This window comes from Capsicum annuum, unplaced genomic scaffold (assembly GCF_002878395.1).
Source record: "Capsicum annuum cultivar UCD-10X-F1 unplaced genomic scaffold, UCD10Xv1.1 ctg4430, whole genome shotgun sequence".
NCBI lineage: Eukaryota > Viridiplantae > Streptophyta > Magnoliopsida > Solanales > Solanaceae > Capsicum > Capsicum annuum.
In genome coordinates, this window is record NW_025851819.1 from 15990 (window position 1) to 34278 (window position 18289).

Consider the following 18289-nt stretch of genomic DNA (forward strand, 5'->3'; position numbering starts at 1 on the left):
AAGTGAATCGTTTTATCAGAGGAGGATTGATATATTCCATTAACCTCGGATACTTGATGGGAATAAATTCCTTTAGGACGCACCGCGCATTTGATGGATTTGATTCTTTCTTTCTTCATCTCTTTCTTATGATTTTTTTATTTTTCAAAAAAAAAAAATAGTTTGAACTTTATTTTAATATGAAGTTGTTTATAAGTTGTTTGAACTTCTATTTAAAGTTCTTATTATAAATGTAAATTTTGTATCTCAAAAAAACAACAAACTATTATGAAAACACATCTCAATTATCAATTTTTCATTGTTCTGACCTGAAACATCACCCTCGTTCAAATTGAAAAAGTGAACAACTACAGTAAAAGTGTGTTTTAATAAATAATTGCTAATGGTGCAAATAGAAACTTGCACACATAACAATTTAATTTTGACCATTTTACATCTCTTATGTTTTTAAGTGACATGATATTCTTTTATTGTATTTCTATTATATAGAAGAGGTGGTTTCGACCACCTCTCATTCAATTACCAAAAAATTCCTCTACTCTCACTTAATTACATATCATGCCCTAATATATAATAATTTCATTATATTATCATAATGATTTAAATATTTAATTAATTTATATTAATTAACTATAACTATCTATTGAAAGTAAAAAAAAATTATTTATTTAATTGATTATCATGTTCAAAACTAATATGTTACGACGAATCACAATAATTAAAAATTTAAAATATTTAAAAGACATATAGAAATTTTATTGACTCTCATTATTTTAGCAATGTCACATAAATTGAGATAAAAGAAAAGCACTGCAAATCATAATAATTAACAACTTAAAATATTTAAAAGATATATAAAAATTTTAGCTGATTCTCAAAATTGTATCGAAGCCATATAAATTGAGACACAAAGAGTAAATATATTATTTGATAATTACGTAAAAATTATTATAAATCACAATAATTAACAAGTTAAAATACGTTTTTAATTTAAATTATATAGAAGAGGTGGTTTTGACCACCTCTCATCCAATTACCAAAAAACCCCTCCACTTTCACTTAATTGCATACTATGCCTCAATATATAACAATTTCATTACTGCATCATAATGGTTTAAATATTTAATATATTATATTAATTTATATTAATTAACTAGAACTACATATCGAAAGTAAAAAAAAAATTATTTATTTAATTGGCTATCATGTTCAAAACTAATTTGTTACCACGAATCACAATAATTAATAACTTAAAATATTTAAAAGACATATAGAAATTTTTTTGACTCTCATTATTTTAGCAATGTCACATAAATTGAGATAAAATAAAAAGTACAGCAAATCATAATAATTAACAACTTAAAATATTTAAAAGATGTATAAAAATTTTAGTTGATTCTCAAAATTGTATCGAAGCCACATAAATTGGGATGCAAGGAGTAAATATATTATTTGATAATTACATAAAAATTATTATAAATCACAATAATTAACAAGTTAAAATACTTTTTAAAATTATATAGAAGAGGTGGTTTCGACCACCTCTCATGCAATTACCAAAAAATCCTTCACTCTCACTTAATTACATACCATGTCCCAATATATAATAATTTCAGTATTTCATCATAATGGTTTAAATATTTGATATATTCTATTAATTTATATTAATTAACTATAACTACATATTGGAAGTAAAAAAAATTATTTATTTAATTGGCTATCATGTTCAAACTAATTTGTTACCACGAATCACAATAATTAATAACTTAAAATATTTAAAAAACATATAGAAATTTTATTGACTCTTATTATTTTAGCAATGTCACATAAATTAAGATAAAAGAAAATTCATTCAATATTCCTCTATACAATCCATCTCCAGAAGAAGTGATTTATATAGTTGAGAAAGAGGGATCTTTCACCATTGATGACTTGGAAACTTCAAAAATCCAAAGAAATTCTTCTTCTGATGAGAAGTAAAATATGGTACAAAGTTTTAGATCTGTGGCTGAACCTTTGCTACTTTACAACGAAATATTTGCTAGCCTAAAGAAATAAGAAGAGATTGTGTTCGAAGATGTCATTGTATCCTTGGTTAAAAGAAATTGGGTTTGATTTCACGAATAGTTAATAGTCTAAGAGAGTGCATTTCTAAAATAATAATTGTTGACTGAATGATCATTCAAAAAACTTCAATCGCTTGGCATGTAACATAAAACAATCCCATTCCATAGAGATCAATAATAATGTAGGAGTAATATTTATTCGTTAAGGATTGACTCCTTTTTACTAATCACTCCGTTCCAAATTAATTATCATATGTGATTATTTTTTCCTCAAAAGTCAATTTAACTTATTTTTAAAATCAAATTAAATTAATTAAATCAATGTAAAATTTTACATTTAAATTTTAATATTAAAAAACTATATGATAAATTACAACTTTTTATGCTAATTTGATGAAAAAGAATACTAATCGGAATTCATATAATTTTGATTGAAATTCATATAATTTGATTCTCGAATAGCAAATATGACAATTTCTTTTGGTAAGTAGATTTTATTTACACACCAAAGTGAAGTCATTACAACACAAGCCCAAAAAATAGACAGTAACTGCCCTAGATCCTGGAAGCATCAATATTACAACTACCCTATTATCTATCAACTATGAGCACTAAAAGTTGGGTATTTCTCCATATGCATCATTTTCATTAACTGTTTCTTCTTAACAATCCCACGACCACTATTAAAAAAAGGGGGGGAACCGACCATAAAAATTGACCATAAGTGGTTGTTTTTTTTTCAATTTTCGACCATAAAATCGATCAAAGTGTGTGATCGGTAAAGTAGTGGTAGTTTTAAAAAAACCGACCATATGTGGTCTATTTTTTAAAAAATATATATATTTTTAAAATTTATTATTATTTTATTAAAATTAAAAAAAATTATTTAAAAAAAAACGACCACAAGTGGTCGGTTTTCTGAAAAAAAAAATTTTAAAATAAAAATCAACAAATGGTCCAACATGCAATACAACAACAACAACAAAAAATCAAATGTAAATACTTTTAAAAGTGTACAACACATACAAAATGTCCAACAAAAGTGAAAGTGTAAAAAATAAACTTAATTTATTTTTTTAAGAAAAAAAACAATGCAAAATGAAAATTTGAACTTTTAATTTGGTTTACATTTTGAACTTTTCAGCCTTTTAATTTATATCATTAATTATTCTATATTTTTATTATTACCGTAAATAATTTTTATTTGTAACTAATGTTGTAAAATATCTCGAGCTGAGAGTCTTATCAGTGGCGACTTTAACGGTCGCCCCTAAATCTTAAATCTTTTGTGGCGACCTACGCATAGTTGCCACTAAATATGTTACTATTAGTGGCGACTTTCATGGTCGCCCCTAAATCTTATACCTTTTGTGGCGACCTACGCATAGTCACCACTAAATATGTCACTATTCTTATACCTTTTGTGGCGATGTATGTCACTATTAGTGGCGACTTTATAGTCGCCACTAAATATGTCACTATTAGGGGCGACTTTAACGGTCACCCTTAAATCTTATACCTTTTGTGGCGACCTACGCATAGTCTCCACTAAATATATCACTATTAGTGGCGACTTTGACGATCGCCCCTAAATGTTATACCTTTTGTGGCAACCCTTATGTGTTGCCACAGAAATGCTAGCTTTTGTGGCAACTGTTTGTGTCGCCACTGAAAATCGTCATAGTGGCATATGATGCAATTGAACCCATAAAGGAATTATTTTCAATACCTCATTAATAAAAATAAAATCCTCAGTCCACATCTTCATAGTTTACTATTCAGTGTATAGGGCCTTAAATAGAGTGCCGCATTCCTATCCTCCAAACTCGAATCGAACTAGAAAGTACTCATCATTGTGCAAATACACTTCCGGTTTGAAAACAAAGTTTCATTGACTTGTTATGAATCGCTCTGGTGTTCCAATACTTGGCGTACCACCCACAATATAAACAATCAATGGTTGTTTCCATTTTTGTGTAGCCAAATCCACTTCATCCTTAGCTAAAGTGGTGTCACCTGGCAGTGGCCACCTCTTTTAGGTCACCCCTTCTCTCTGAATCTCATGGCGTTGCTTCGATAGTTGCTTCTCCCTTTTAAATCTCTGCAGTATTCTCAAGTCGTGAGCTAGTTCCTTCCTCCTGTCTTGTGACACTGTCCAATCGACGCATTTCATCGAAGTGCGCATGATAGCAAAGTCACTTTATCATGCGCCGAAAATTATAATGTAGAACGGACATACATAGTACATGTTTTTTCCTTTTCAATGGGTTGAGTTTCTATCTTTAAGGCAACCACAAGTGTGACCAATTTAAGTTTTCGCAAGAAAAGAATTTTCACTTCGAATGGAACAATCATTCAGAGATGACTCAACGATAAGGCTAGTAAAGTGTTTGTTTTAGGCCCAAAAATTTTAAGACCCTAAAAAATTTAATATTAACTTTATAATTTTAATTTCAATTAAAATAATATTAAAAATTATAAGATATAAAAGATACAAAATTTAAATTTAAAAAAAGGAGAAGAACTAATTTTTTATTAAAAATATTTTAGAACTTTTTATCAAATCTTTATATTAATAAATAAAATTTTCACAAAAATATTCAAAGTAATGCATGCAAACAAATGACTAACATCTTATTAATTCAAATTAATCCTTTCCTTTATAAATAATCATATTACTATGTAAAGTTAAATGTTTAGTGTTTTCTAAGAATACTATACTAAAAAGAAATACATAAGAATCAAAAAGTAACTCTAAATTATTGATAATATTTTTATTATGCATATATATTTAAGGCCTCATATTAAATTGACTTTAGACCACTAATTTTATTGAGACGTTCTTACAATCATCTAATTTATTACTTAATTTTTTGGGATGTTAATCTCGTAAATTTTTTGGGATGTTAATCTCGTAATACATTGAACTCGTCCAGGCCAACAATTACCCGTACAAACAAAAATATATGTATGAAATATTAATAATAAATTTATAATGAATAACAAAACTTAAGCTTATAGTTTAAATAAGATAAAATAGTTCGATGAATTCTTGTACTATGTCTGTTTTGTAATGTGGATACTTATACTTATATGTTTGTCATTTGTACCCCTGAACCCATTAGAAACCACATTTTAAACACTTTTTTTTTGTGAGTGTAACACAGCCGACCCACATCAGCTATCACGTCATTTTTAAAGATAAAAAATATTAAATATTAAAATAAATTAATTAATTAATAAAAAGAAATGAATAAATAAAAAGACCCCCCCTCCCTCCTCTTGTTCCTCTCTCTTCCCCTTTTTTCTTTCTTTTTCTTGTTCTTCTTTCTCTATTTCTTCCTCTTCTCCTTATTCTTCTCCCTCCTCTTCTCCTTCTTCTTTTCCTTCATCATCTTCATGAGAAGTGAGGGTCGAAGAATCTGAGAAGCATTTTTTCTGTTCAAAATTCAAAAACATCGAAGTGAGTCGAAGTGGTGGGATCGAAGAAGAATAAAAAGTAAATTTTTTATGTATTGGCTTTGCTGAAATTTGAGAAACTAATTAATTTTTTTCTTTTTCAATTGTGGAGAAAAGGAGTTCCTTTTTTCAATTGTGACGGAGAGAACTGAGGAGGTGACACATAGTGGTGGTGGCACGTGTACAGAGAAATTGGGATTTAGGATTTAAGCGCTAATATTACTATTTCTGTTTTGCAAAAAGAAAAAAAATTATTTTTGTATTAAATTAATAGAAAAGGATCAATTTTTCAATCGTTGATTTACTGTTCAACAAATAAAAAAAATAAAAATTGGGGATTTGAGGGTTCAATTCGGAAGGAAGTTTTGTGCTAGAGTTAAGTCGTTGATTTTGTCGGCGTAATGGAGCTTGTCTATTGTGTTGTTCAGTGAGGTTGAAATCAGGAGTTGAAAATGAGAATAGTGATGATGGATTACGGTAATGACGTTGTTGCATTCATGATGTTCGATGATAGTTGTTCTCTTATTTTTTTTCCTTTCTATTTTCTCTTAGTACCTATCTCGCAATCTCTGTGTGTATGTGGAGGATTTCTCTTACTACCTATCTCGCAATCTGTGTGTGTATGTGGAGGAGTGTGTTTTGTGCTTTGTGAAGAAGATAAAAATGATGAAGTTAGAAAAGTTGTGCAGTGATTGTGGATTTGCTTTTGTGCGTATATGTGTGTTAATGGTGTGGTGTTAATTGTGGTGGTGCTGCATTAATGGTGGTGGTATTTGGGGGCTCTAATGGCCATGGCAACCTTGGGGGCGACGGGGGAGGACTCTTTTTATTCAAAATAATCAAAAAATGATCCTCACTCGCACCTCAGATGCGTGCCTACACATGTTTCATCCTACACAACAATTTTAATATCACTTAGGTCCGATCAACGATCAAAAGAATTTAAAAAAATTTAAAATATTACTTTTTAATGAGATTAAGAATTCAGATGACAAACATATAAGTAGGAGTATCACACTACAAAACGAACATAGTACAAAAATCCACCGAACCATTTTACCTTTATTTAAGGTAACGTTGATCAAATCAAAATTCTAAATTTTGAAGTCCAAAAAACAAAAAAAATATGGAATTGAAGGAGCTAAGACACATCTCGTGCGATAGCGATAGTCTGACTGCGATTAAAATGGTAAAATTGTATCAAAAATTATAATGAGATGAACCAAATAGCTCTAAGTTTAATCTAAAGTCTCGAATTCAAACTACAATTCAACTAAAATTGATAGTTAAAATACTTATTATTTTTGGCATATATAATAGTCACTTGGTAGTGACTTTTTCCTTGATAGTTTCCCATGTACCCTTTTCTTCTTCATTTTCTGTTGCCTTGTCTAATACTTTCTTTGACATCTCTGAAATTACCTAATCAAAACAAATAAAGAAAAATCATAATTTAGTTTTCAACTTTGATGATAAAAAGGGGACTAATATGGAAGAATAACCTTAGGGAACAAATGAACACTAACCAATACAAGGCATTTTCAAAAAAATTGTCACCAAGTCTTTCATGAAAACACTTTATAAGGTATAAAAATTAGAGTTTAAATTATGTTATATGGATCTTAACTCAAACCTAAAAAAAAAAAAAAATTAGTAAATGAGAAAAGGATTATCCAAATTCATATAAGCAAATCATGATCTATTTTTTAACCATTGTACGTCTCTAACACCTCCTTACGCTCATACCCAACTATAGCATGGATCGAAAACCTAAACATAAATGGACCTAACTATGATACCATGTAAAGATATGGTATATGGGCCTAACCCCAGGGGCGGACCTTGGTGAACTTTTGTGGTGCTCCGACCCATTAAACCCGACATTATGTATTAAAAATTGATATGTGTGTCTTAAAACACTCGAGAAATCAAGGAGAAAGCTGAGTGTCTTGATTTTCAGGCGGAACCTTAAAGCTTTGAGTGTCAATATATGTTAAAACCTCCCTAAGGCACCACGACCCCTAAATTTTGAGTCCTGAGTCCGTCATTGACTAACCCAACTCCGAAAACTAATCACGGGAGGAGGATCGCTCAAATCTATTATAAACAGACTACCCGTCCATTTCCATGGGACTTTAATTAACAATACTCCCTTTGTTCAGGCTCAACTTAAGCTTGAAGAGTTCAAACTGATATGGTATATGAACCTAACTCAACCCTAAAAGTAATCTCACGAGTAAAGAACAGCTCAAATTTATATAAGCAAACCATCAATCCAAAAATCAAACATTTTTCCTTCTTCCCTTTGCCTTTGTGAATTTTACTTGGATTAAAAAAAATAAGGTTCTAAAATAAAAAAAATTAATAAGTAATGCAATAAAGACTTTTTTTGAGAAGTGAGGATATTACATTTCCAGCACTAGAAGAAACAGTCTCTTTGAGAGAATCACCCACACTTTTTACTTCTTGAGCACCTTCCTTCACTGCTACTGCTGCTTCTTTTATTTTTTGGGCTGTTTCTTTATCAACTTTTGCCTGTAAATTTAATTCAATTTATTTCCCTAATTAAAAAGAAAGCAAGAAAAATTCATAGATGTATCAACTGATAAAGTTGCTTTCATGTGACCAGTAGGTATTGCGCTTGTGGTCCGATTTTCCCTAGAACCCCGCACATATTATCCCGTAGGTATTGCGCTTGTGGTCCGATTTTCCCTAGAACCCCGCACATATTATCCGAAATTTTAGTGTACTGAACTATCCTTTATTCATAGAGGGATCAAGAATTTTATTGAGTTTATGAGGGTTTTTTTTCTTGCAACATCAAGGCAGTACTAGAATAATAACTAAATTCATAATCAAATGTTTAGTATATTTGCAATCTTACTAGTTTCAACAAAATTGCTCGATTTACATAAATCTTTAACAAACAATTAACTAATTAGCAATCAATGAATTTAAGTGAAATTCAAGACAAAAATATTAGATCTATTTTTCCTAATCATTTGTTCTTATTGGAAATATCTATTGGGTGGAGATTGTACATAAGGAGTGATAATTAACCCGTTGATTCATTAGTTTTTTCTTCTCCTAAATTGTACACCATTGATGTGATGGCTATGATTAAAGAAAGTTTTTTTTTTCTTTGGTGAATATTTTTACGATAGATGATACGAATCGTGATTACTGCAGATCCAATTAATTCTACAATAAAAAAAATTAGTAAATATCCTAACTTAATATTTAAGAATCTAAATACTACATTTTCAAATAAACAAACCAATTACTCTATCTCATGTGTATCAAAGAAGTACATAACATATATATACTTGCTATAAAAAAATTTAATGCACGCAAACTGATCGGAACACGAAATATAAGAAAGTAAAACTTACAATTTGAGAAGGTCTATTGGGACTAACAAAACCTCTAGAGAAGCAAAGAGTAGAAGGGACCAAAATTATTTTAGAAACAATAATGTAATTATTGGACATGATAGTTGCAAGTTTAAATTTGTTCATTTTTCGTTCTTTCTTCTTCTTCTTGTTTTGCTATTTTTTTTTCTTTGCTCTTTGATAGTGATTTACTTTTTTTTTTCTTGTGAATTTTATTTTTATTTTTTTAATAGTTTTTTTGGGTGATGTGTTGTCACATAAACATGTAGGTGGAGGTCAAAGAGGGTGACACTTGTTTGGTTTCTGCGAGTTTATTGCGAGATGGAAAAAACTTCTCTCGTGGCTATTACTCCCTCAGATTTTAAAAAATGAAATACTTTTTTTTAGTCTACTTGAAAAAAAAAAAAAGATTTTTTAACGTTTTAATTTTAACTTTCTATCATATATGTTTAAAGCTATAAAATTAAAGCATATTTTAATATATTTGATATAATTAATTTAAAAATATAAAAATTTTTAAAAAAATTATTTTTCAAATTCTTTGTTAAATCAAAACATGTCATTTTTTTATTAATGGATGAAGTGATATGTAATCAATGGTGTGTTTTGTACGAAAAAAATATTTTTCATGATATTTTGATGAAAATAAGTGGTTATCTTACTTATTTTTTTGAAGTTTGGTTAGTAAGAATAAAATATTATTCTAAAAACGTTTAGATATAATATAGTCAAATATTAATGACACTTGATCCAATCACAACATGAGACTCCATCTCCTGACCTGGGATCTAGGATCCGACCCCATCAACCGACCTATCGAGAATGGGAGTTGGATCTCGGATGAAGATTGAAAGTCTAATTTTGTAACGAGAATCAAGAGTTAGGATCGGGAGTTTGAAATTGGTGCCCGACACTCGAGTTAGGCTGGCAAGTTAGGGTATGAGATTGAAAGAAAGTTTTGAAAAATATATTTTTTATTTTTATTAAATTTAAAAAAATAAATTTATTTGAAACACATTTTATAAAATATTTAAGCCAATTAAACATAATAAAATTGAAAAATACCGTAGAGAAAAATGTTTTCCTTCATGCCAAACACACTTCAAGAAGTGTTTTTTTTTTTCTTTCGAAAAGATCATGGGCCACTTATCTCTGGATCTTAATATTTTCAGCTAGATGACTAAAAGAAAAATTCATCCACCACACAAATAAATCTTTGTATTTAACTTTTTTAATGTATATTCAATGTATAGCAAGTGTATACAAAAGTTTAACTTGGCTTATAGCTTAAGAGTTCGAGTCTATGACAAAGCAACACCCAAATGAAACTTATTTGTTAACCAACATCACTAGTTCAACCCAGTTGAAATTAAATTTTACTTTAATTGATGTTCCAAAATTAAAGAATTATCTAATTTCTACACACCCTTAATCTTTTGATGAAAATATTATACTCCCTCGATTTCATTTTATTTCATCCCCTTACTAAAAATAGTTATTTTCAATTTACTATTTATGTCGTTTAAAAAATGAAGAGAAATTTTTCATTTTTTCACAATATACTATCCGTCATTAAAAAATTACATAAATTATTATAATTAAATTTAGATTACCAAACTATAATCAATAAAATTAGTTTTGTAAAATAATTTTTGTAAGAGCAACATCAAATCAACATGAATCAGATAAAATGAAACATAAAGTAACAAGAACATGTCAAAATACTAAGTTCAAAAAATGGTTACATCGTCTAAAGAATTTCCTTGGTACATCAACTAACCATCTTTAGATACACCAACTTACTAAATTTATCATATTATTAAAGGAAAAATCTTTATCACATTACTACTATATAATATATGGAAAGAAAATTAAATCTTAAAAGATTATTTTCCTAGATTACACAAGTCATATCTAGGTTAGTACTTCAATCAGTTATATTGTACTTACCAAACATTAGAAAATTCAAACTATATAAAAGGCACACATCAATAGTGAAACCAAAAAAAAAAAAAAAAAGGATGAATTACTCAGATTTTTTACCTATATTACAAAAGTCAAATCTAAGTTAGTGCCTCAATCAGTCATAATTGTACTTACCAAATATTAGAAAATCTGATCTATAAAAAGGACATATATGAAACAACAAAAACAATGGCTTCTACTTATTCTTTTGTAAATCTCATTCTTGTTATGTCTTTAACTTTGTCTCAATTTTCATTTTCTTTTGGTGATAATCCTACACCAGTTGTTCACCTCATTAACAACTTGCCTTTTGATCATACACCAATTGTGAGAGTTACTTGTAAGTTGCTACATAAAATCCCTTTGCTTAGTGTAACTCTAGTACTAGGCCAAGATTTTCCATTTGATGCTGGTATTATTAATGATGCTTATGTATGTTATGCTGAATGGGGTGCATTATATGCTACATTTACCGCATATGATCCACTTGGCAAAGATAAAGGTCAACCTGTTGTATACATATCGATTCGAGATCGTGGTCTTTATAAGAGTTGGGATCAAGTTAGTTGGGACGGAATTACGGGTTGGATTAACCATTAGCTTTTTCACGGCATGTATCATGTAAAGACAGAATTAAGTTTATTGTCTCTTTTTCTAATTTGAATTATATCGGTTTTATGATGAATAGTTTTTCAATCATAATTAAGGAGTGTTGATACAATTTATTTTCTTTTTGTTATTGTTCTAATTTATGTGGTTAATAGTTACTCAACCTGTTGTATACATAACTTTGTTTATGTTTTATACATATCGATTTAAGATCGTAGGCTTTATCATAGTTGGGATAAAGCTAGTTGGGTCGGAATTACAAATTGAACTAACCACTAGCTTTTTTGCAATATTTATCATGTCGATATATAATTTCATTTATTGCCTCTTTTATTAATTTGAATCATATTGGTTTTATGATAGACATAAATTTTCAATCATAAGGAGCGTTGATACGATTTGTTTAATTTTGTTTTTGTTATTGTCCTAATTTATGTGGCTAGTAATTATTCAAATCGAATAACTTAAATAAAATGTATTGACTTTATTTGGATGGCATAAAGTTATCCTCAACACCCCAACTAGTGTTTATATAGATTCAATAATAACATGTGTGTCGTTATATATTTTCACTCAAGTACAATTGAAGATTTTGCCTTCGATAGCAGAGCAAAGTACTTGGATTTTCTTTTGTTTATCACCTGATATCTAGTATATGCATTGAAGTCTGATTAATTTTAATTTACGGCGTGTATGAACTATTTGGGGGGAGCATTTTTTATAAAATAAAATTTATAACAAAAATTTCAAAATCAAGACCATCAATTAAGAGAGGAGCAGTCTTTGTGCCATGTTACAGCTCCACAGCTCAAGATCACCATGGAAATGTAAGCTGAAAACCCTAGAAGCTATGGAGACGAAAAGAGAGAAACAAATATCATTTTCTTATTCAACTGAAACTCTCTAGAAGGTCTGAAGTACATATATTTACACATTAAATGAGAAATGTAAAAATTAAATGTGTAAAAATCAAGTGGGTTTTCCCGTTATATCATCAAATTGGGCCTCAGTGATTGGGCCATCGTTAACATACCACATGTTTGGTGAAAGTAAGTATATTACTATGTGAAAATTAGTCCCTGTGGCTAATTTTGTTTTCAAAAGTATTTTTTTTTTTTTAAAAGTACTTATTTTAAAAAATTAAGGTTTTCGATCAAAATTTTGGGAGAAAATAACTACTTGTGGAGAAGAGCAGAAATAACTTTTCATCAATTTTAAAAAGTAGCTTCTCTCCAAAAACTTTTTTTGAAAAAAAAAAAAATTACACTTAAATAAATTTTAAAAGTTTGATCAAATACTTAATTAATGATCATAAATATTTTTTAAATTTATTATCCAAACATAAATTATTTTTTATTAAAAATATTTTTCTAAAAGAATACTTATTAAAATAAATTGATTTTATAAATTTAACTAAACAGTCTATTAATGGGAGGAAGAAAATACTTTCATTGTCCAATAACATAAAAGGTTCCTAATGAGAGAGGTTTCTTTTTTCTTTTTAATTTAATGAGAGTGGTTCGGAAATGTCGAGGTCTTGACCATATTAATGCTACGTTCACACTTAGGCTCGAATGATCAGAAAATAAATTATTTTAAGATTACTTATTTCAAGATTGTTATTTCACCTTAATGTAGGTTAAAAATGACTATAATTTTAAGATAGATAAGTTATTCTACGATTTTATTTTAATAAAATATAAAATAAACTCATCATAAAATTAAATCTGGAATTAGTTATTCTTCGTACCAAATGAGCTTTTAGGATGTGTATGAAGAAAATCACTTTCTAACGAAGTAAAAAAAATAAGTTTTCAAAGTGATATTTCATAATGAGCAACTCTTCTCCACCTTCCAATGCACTCACCCACCCTAAACCCCTCCATAGACCCTGTTATCATACATTCGCGGAGTTTATGCCTTACCTTATATTCTTGTAGTGTTTTTCTAGATTACATACAATAATTTTGAGCAGCGGCAGACCTATTTATGTATACTTTTGGTGTGCTTCGACACTCATTAAACTCGACGCAGATTATGTATAATTATAGAAGAAATATATAAATATTGATATAGATGACAAAAAAGAATCCAAGAAACTAAGAATACAACTGAGTGCTTTAATAATTACGTGAAACCTTAAAGCTTTAGATGTCAATATATGTTCGAACCTCCCTGAAGCACCCACAACTCTTAAATATTCGATCCGCCACTGATTTTGAGAAAGTATTTTTCTACTTACCCAACAAATAAAAAAAGTTAGAACTTAATTTTCACTCCCTACCAAACACACACTTAATTCTTTTGTCTTTTTTGGGGGAATATTGAATGGGAGACCAAAAAGCTGTAAAATTTAACATTTGGAGTAATTATGTATTTTCAACGTGAACTAGCAACACTTGTTACAAAACATGACTTAATTGGGTGGTACACTATATTAGCTTAACTACTAAGCAAATACCATAACTATGTAGTTCAACAACCTTCTCTTTCACTATTTATATGAAGCATATGTAGCAAAGAAATTTCATACGTTGTGAGCATATCTTATAGGGGGAAAATGGTAAGTATTTTTTTCTTAATCTTTGCTTTTTCTTGAGATATATTTGCTTCTTTTTTTGAAAAAAAAAAAAACGAGGTCGAGAAATCAAATCTTTAGTTTAGAATGTAGATAACCAGTCAATTGAGCTATTAAAATTTTTTTCGTAACACAATTGATTTTTGAATTTTATGTGACCATTAAAGTGTTAGAAAAATGATTATCTTATAGCAACCTTCTCTTTAATTTCCCTATGTATATCAACCTTCTCTTTGATAGTTTGATTTCACACCTTGAAAGCATATCTTATATCAATTAAAAAACAAACAATGGTAAGTATTTTGATCTTCTAAATCTTACATTTTCTTGTGATGTATTTTTTTAAATTTTCATGAGGTGTAGATTATAAGGTGTGAGTCAAATCTTTAGTTTCGATAATCAATCAACTGAGCTATTAAGATTTTTTTTTTTGATGTATTTGATTTTTGAATTTTATGTGACCACTATAAGTGTTAGTAACATGAAGAAAATTCTATATATTTGAAGGATTCTTCATAGATTATCTAGATCTATGTCTTTCTTTTAATTTGTCGTTCAAATTAATGGATTTTTAACTACATTGTCTTTCATTAGAGTGTTTGGATAGGTGCAAGAGAGCTTTCAATTGAATGGGCAGAAAATCCTCAATATTGGACTTGGAACTACATTCACAACTCTGGGTAACCCCCCTCCCCCCCTTCCTTTCTTTAAGCAAAAAAAAAAAGAAATAAAATTTAGAGGCGAATTCAAAATTTAAATTGTTAAATTTAATTTATATATCTTATGACATGTGTAGTGTGGAAGTAGCTGAGCTTGTGAATGTTTGTTGGCTCGACATTCGAGGAAAGATAGACACAAGTCGACTAGCTAGAAAGACTAGTTACTCGGCCTATTTGGTGTTCAAGCTGAAAGATAATCATCGCGAACTTGAAAAAGCCATTGCATCGGTTAGATTTGTGAAGGAAAAACCCGAGGGGACTGATGAAGAGGGCTACACTGTTTTCCTCTCAAAGGCGAAGGGATATGAAGGAGAACGTGGAAGATTTCCTCATCATCGAAGCGATGGATGGACGGAAATAAAGCTAGGTGAATTTTTCAACAACTTTGGTGAAGATGGTGAAGTTGAAATGAGGTTGATAGAGAACAAAAACCCTAATTGGAAATGTGGGATTATTGTTAAGGGCATCGATATTCGTCCAAATTAAAAAGAAATCGATCTAGGGCTATTTTTATTCGGGCATAAATGGAAGTCATGTCTGGCCCTCTATATGTTTTATGTACTATTGCCTCGGTTTGATTCAGAGTACGAGAGTCAAACTAAACAGAATAGTACTATTTTTATGTTGTGTTTGTTTTGTTTTGTCTTTTGTGTTGTTTATGACATTTCTTCAAGTTTGTCAGTTGTGTTAAAGAGTACTGAGCTTGAATCAGTACTTTTTTGTGTGTGTATTTTCTACCCGATTTCAAAGAAATAAGAGATTTTATGGCTCTTACTAGTTAAATGGTGTTATGTATTTGACGTTATTTGGGTTTATGAGTGTTAAATGAGTGGATTAAAAAAAACAACAAAAAGTAGAGGATAAAAATCACATTGGCTAGGCATCGTATTGTATGCCTTCTTTTGTTATTCCCCGAAAATTGAGAGAGGGGATTACAAGTTGGAATATTGAACTCTGTCTCTCACCAACAAGGTGAAAGTTTAGATAACCAACTGATGAAGCTACTAAGAATTTTCAATATCGTGTATCGTAATGCAAGGATTTCCATAGATAATATTTGCTGAAAAAAGTATCAATGGTACCAATGAACTTGCTGCACTTTTTAAAAGTGATTCAAAGGCATAGGGAACTATAATAAGAGCCTAGTCCCAATGTATGAATAAAGGATTTTGACTCATCTTTACTAACCCCTTAAAAGAGGTGGTGCATCAAAGCTTCCGTTATGTACGGAGTTTAGGGAAGAGTCGAACCACACAGATCTATTGTATGTAGTCTACCTGCATTTTTACAAGAGGCTATTTTCACGATTTGAACCTATAATCTCTTGATAATGATAACTGCTTTACCGGTTATGTCAAAACTCCTCTTCGAATTTCCTAACCCCTTAATGTTGGAACTTCAGGAAATAATACTACTTATTCAACAAGCAAGACCAATTAGTAAAGCCTGCATTCCATTATCTTAGTACAAAATTTAACTTGACTATGACTAAGGGTGGCAAATGGGCGGGTTGGGCTGAAGTTGGGCGGGTTAAGATGGGTTGAACAAATTATTGGGCTAATACCCAACCCTAAACTATGGATCATAGTCTATGATGGTATAACATACGTTTTGCCTCTCTACCTCTGAGGTAATGATAAGGTCTACAGGCACTCTACCTTCATCAAACCCCGCGCTTTATGGGACTATACTGGGTATATTATTGTTGTTGTTGTTAAGACATTGTAACATTTAGACATTTTCATGTTGTCCTTTCGAAGATTAAGAAGAATAACATGATATAGCAAACATTTGTTGCATTTGAAATTGGTATTCATATATCAACTACAAACATACACAACAAACGTGCACACCCAGTGTAATTTCACAAGTGAGGTCTAGTCATCTAGGATTTTCATTTTCAATAAATGCTTCCATCTTCATCATCAAAATTATCAGGCGAAACAAGGCTCTCGTTATACATAGCCATATCAACTCTACCGCGAACATCAGGTACATGAACTTGAAGGTCCTTATAAATGTTGTTTCGCGTATTAAAGAGCACTAAACTTTGCCCCTCTATCAATAATACTTCACCATCCTCATTTATAAACAAAGGTCTATCAAAAATCCCCGGAACTACATAATACGCAACTGAAGCAAATTTAGTCCAAGATTCCTCGACCTCATACTCCTTCATTATCCATATATCAACCGCGCCTTCGTATTCACAACGACAAAATCCAAATAATGAATCTCTAGAACACATTAAATCCCAATGAACATCCACATTTTCATACCTAGGTAAATCTATCTTCCCCTTCCTTTCAGCTGCCAAATCAAAATACACAATCGTCGAATCACAACCATCAAAATCATGATGTTTACGCGCATCCCAATGAATAAAATTATTCAACAAAACACCAGAATTACTATAAACATAACCATTAACAAACCCCTTAATCCTTTTGCAAGAATTAGTTCTTAAGCTATAAAGTTTCACCTCATTATAACCAACATTCTTGATTTTACTACTATATACTAAAACCAACTTATAATCATCGTTTAACTCATCGTAACCAAAACCATACGTAAAATAATAATCTTGATTCATAATAATAGGTTCTTTTGCAATTTTTTTCCATTTCCTTGTACTAGGATTCCATATAATGATCATATTTTCAACTGATAAACATATCAAACCATTACAAGAACCGATAAATCGCGTGAACAAACATGGAGATTTTACAGGATAATCAAGATTAACATGATCAACATAATCTTTTTCATAAAAAGTAGAACAAAGGGTGTGTGTTTTCTTAGATAAATTTTGATTAGGTGCTAAGAGTAGGAGTTTTTTTCTTGAAAAAATGAGATGGTTATTGATGAAATGAGGAGATGATAGTAAAGACTGAAATGATTTGGAAACTAATTTGAATTTAATGATGGATTTGACAGGTAATCTTAGGAGAATTTCAAAGATAATTTCAGTTGGAAGGTATGGTATTTGTTGGGACATTTTTGGAGTTTTTGATGAGTTTGGTGATTATGATTGGGAAAATCATAATGTATTTATAGTGGATGATGATTCACTATGCTCCTTATGTTCCTTGGACTCTTCAAAATATCAATGAATATATTTCGAATTTTCTAATAATAGTATATTTTTAAAGAATTCGATACAAATACAATGTCGAGAGTTAGATACTAGCTCTATTAAACTCATACAAAGCGGAAACTTTACTATATCAAATTGAAAAGCTGCTCTTTCAGTTCACTGTTTTAGCTTCAAACTTTGGCTTACTTATTTGGATGCCTTTTTTTTTTTTTTTTTAAATGTCTCATATTTGTATTGAAAGTCTATTTAATTTAGATTTATGTAGAATAAAATTTATTTAGAAAAATTGTTTCCTATCAAGAAGGGTTTGTTATCATATTGTGTGATATTTCTTTCATTTATTTTTATATATTACATTTCACTTTGCAAAAGTTCACTTTTACTAAACTTCAAAACTACTATTA

The 18289-nt window shown here is 29.7% G+C and overlaps 3 protein-coding genes and 1 pseudogene across 4 annotated transcripts; 2 read left to right on the forward strand and 2 right to left on the reverse strand.

Annotated features, from left to right (window-relative positions):
• LOC107872129 overlaps positions 1 to 1980 on the forward strand; it is a 10151-nt pseudogene extending 8171 nt beyond the window's left edge.
• Positions 1981 to 6681: 4701 nt separating this feature from the next.
• Positions 6682 to 9152, reverse strand: LOC107871261. The gene is made up of 3 exons (XM_016718145.2): positions 8918 to 9152; positions 7935 to 8060; positions 6682 to 6947 (listed from the first exon to the last, which is right to left on the reverse strand). The coding sequence occupies exons 1-3, from the start codon at positions 9041 to 9043 to the stop codon at positions 6846 to 6848; spliced, it is 354 nt and encodes a 117-aa protein (XP_016573631.1). The 5' UTR covers positions 9044 to 9152; the 3' UTR covers positions 6682 to 6845.
• A 4745-nt stretch (positions 9153 to 13897) lies between these two features.
• Positions 13898 to 15571, forward strand: LOC107871262 (F-box protein PP2-B10). Of its 2 annotated transcripts, none has more exons than XM_016718146.2 (3): positions 13898 to 14054; positions 14664 to 14749; positions 14866 to 15571. In XM_016718146.2, exons 1-3 carry the CDS (start codon positions 14052 to 14054, stop codon positions 15272 to 15274), a joined length of 498 nt encoding a protein of 165 aa, XP_016573632.1. In that variant the 5' UTR covers positions 13898 to 14051; the 3' UTR covers positions 15275 to 15571. The 2 variants fall into 2 exon arrangements, with proteins under 2 accessions (XP_016573632.1, XP_047259511.1); XM_047403555.1 differs by lacking the exon at positions 13898 to 14054 and adding an exon at positions 14086 to 14362.
• Positions 15572 to 16688: 1117 nt separating this feature from the next.
• On the reverse strand, positions 16689 to 17786 carry LOC107872131 (F-box/kelch-repeat protein At3g23880-like). Its single transcript, XM_016718918.2, has one exon. The coding sequence runs from the start codon at positions 17784 to 17786 to the stop codon at positions 16689 to 16691; it is 1098 nt and encodes a 365-aa protein (XP_016574404.2).
• Between the last annotated feature and the right edge of the window lie 503 nt (positions 17787 to 18289).

Excerpts from the sequence above, each read along its gene's own strand:
- LOC107871261 (XM_016718145.2), bottom strand. The coding sequence starts at position 9,043 with ATGAACAAATTTAAACTTGCAACTATCATGTCCAATAATTACATTATT. Across the intron at positions 8,061-8,917 it reads CCAATAGACCTTCTCAAATT|GCAAAAGTTGATAAAGAAAC; the intron begins GTAAGTTTTACT and ends TTAAATTTACAG. Across the intron at positions 6,948-7,934 it reads TTTCTTCTAGTGCTGGAAAT|GTAATTTCAGAGATGTCAAA; the intron begins GTAATATCCTCA and ends TGTTTTGATTAG.
- LOC107871262 (XM_016718146.2), top strand. Across the intron at positions 14,750-14,865 it reads AACTACATTCACAACTCTGG|TGTGGAAGTAGCTGAGCTTG; the intron begins GTAACCCCCCTC and ends TGACATGTGTAG.
- LOC107872131 (XM_016718918.2), bottom strand. The coding sequence starts at position 17,786 with ATGTCCCAACAAATACCATACCTTCCAACTGAAATTATCTTTGAAATT.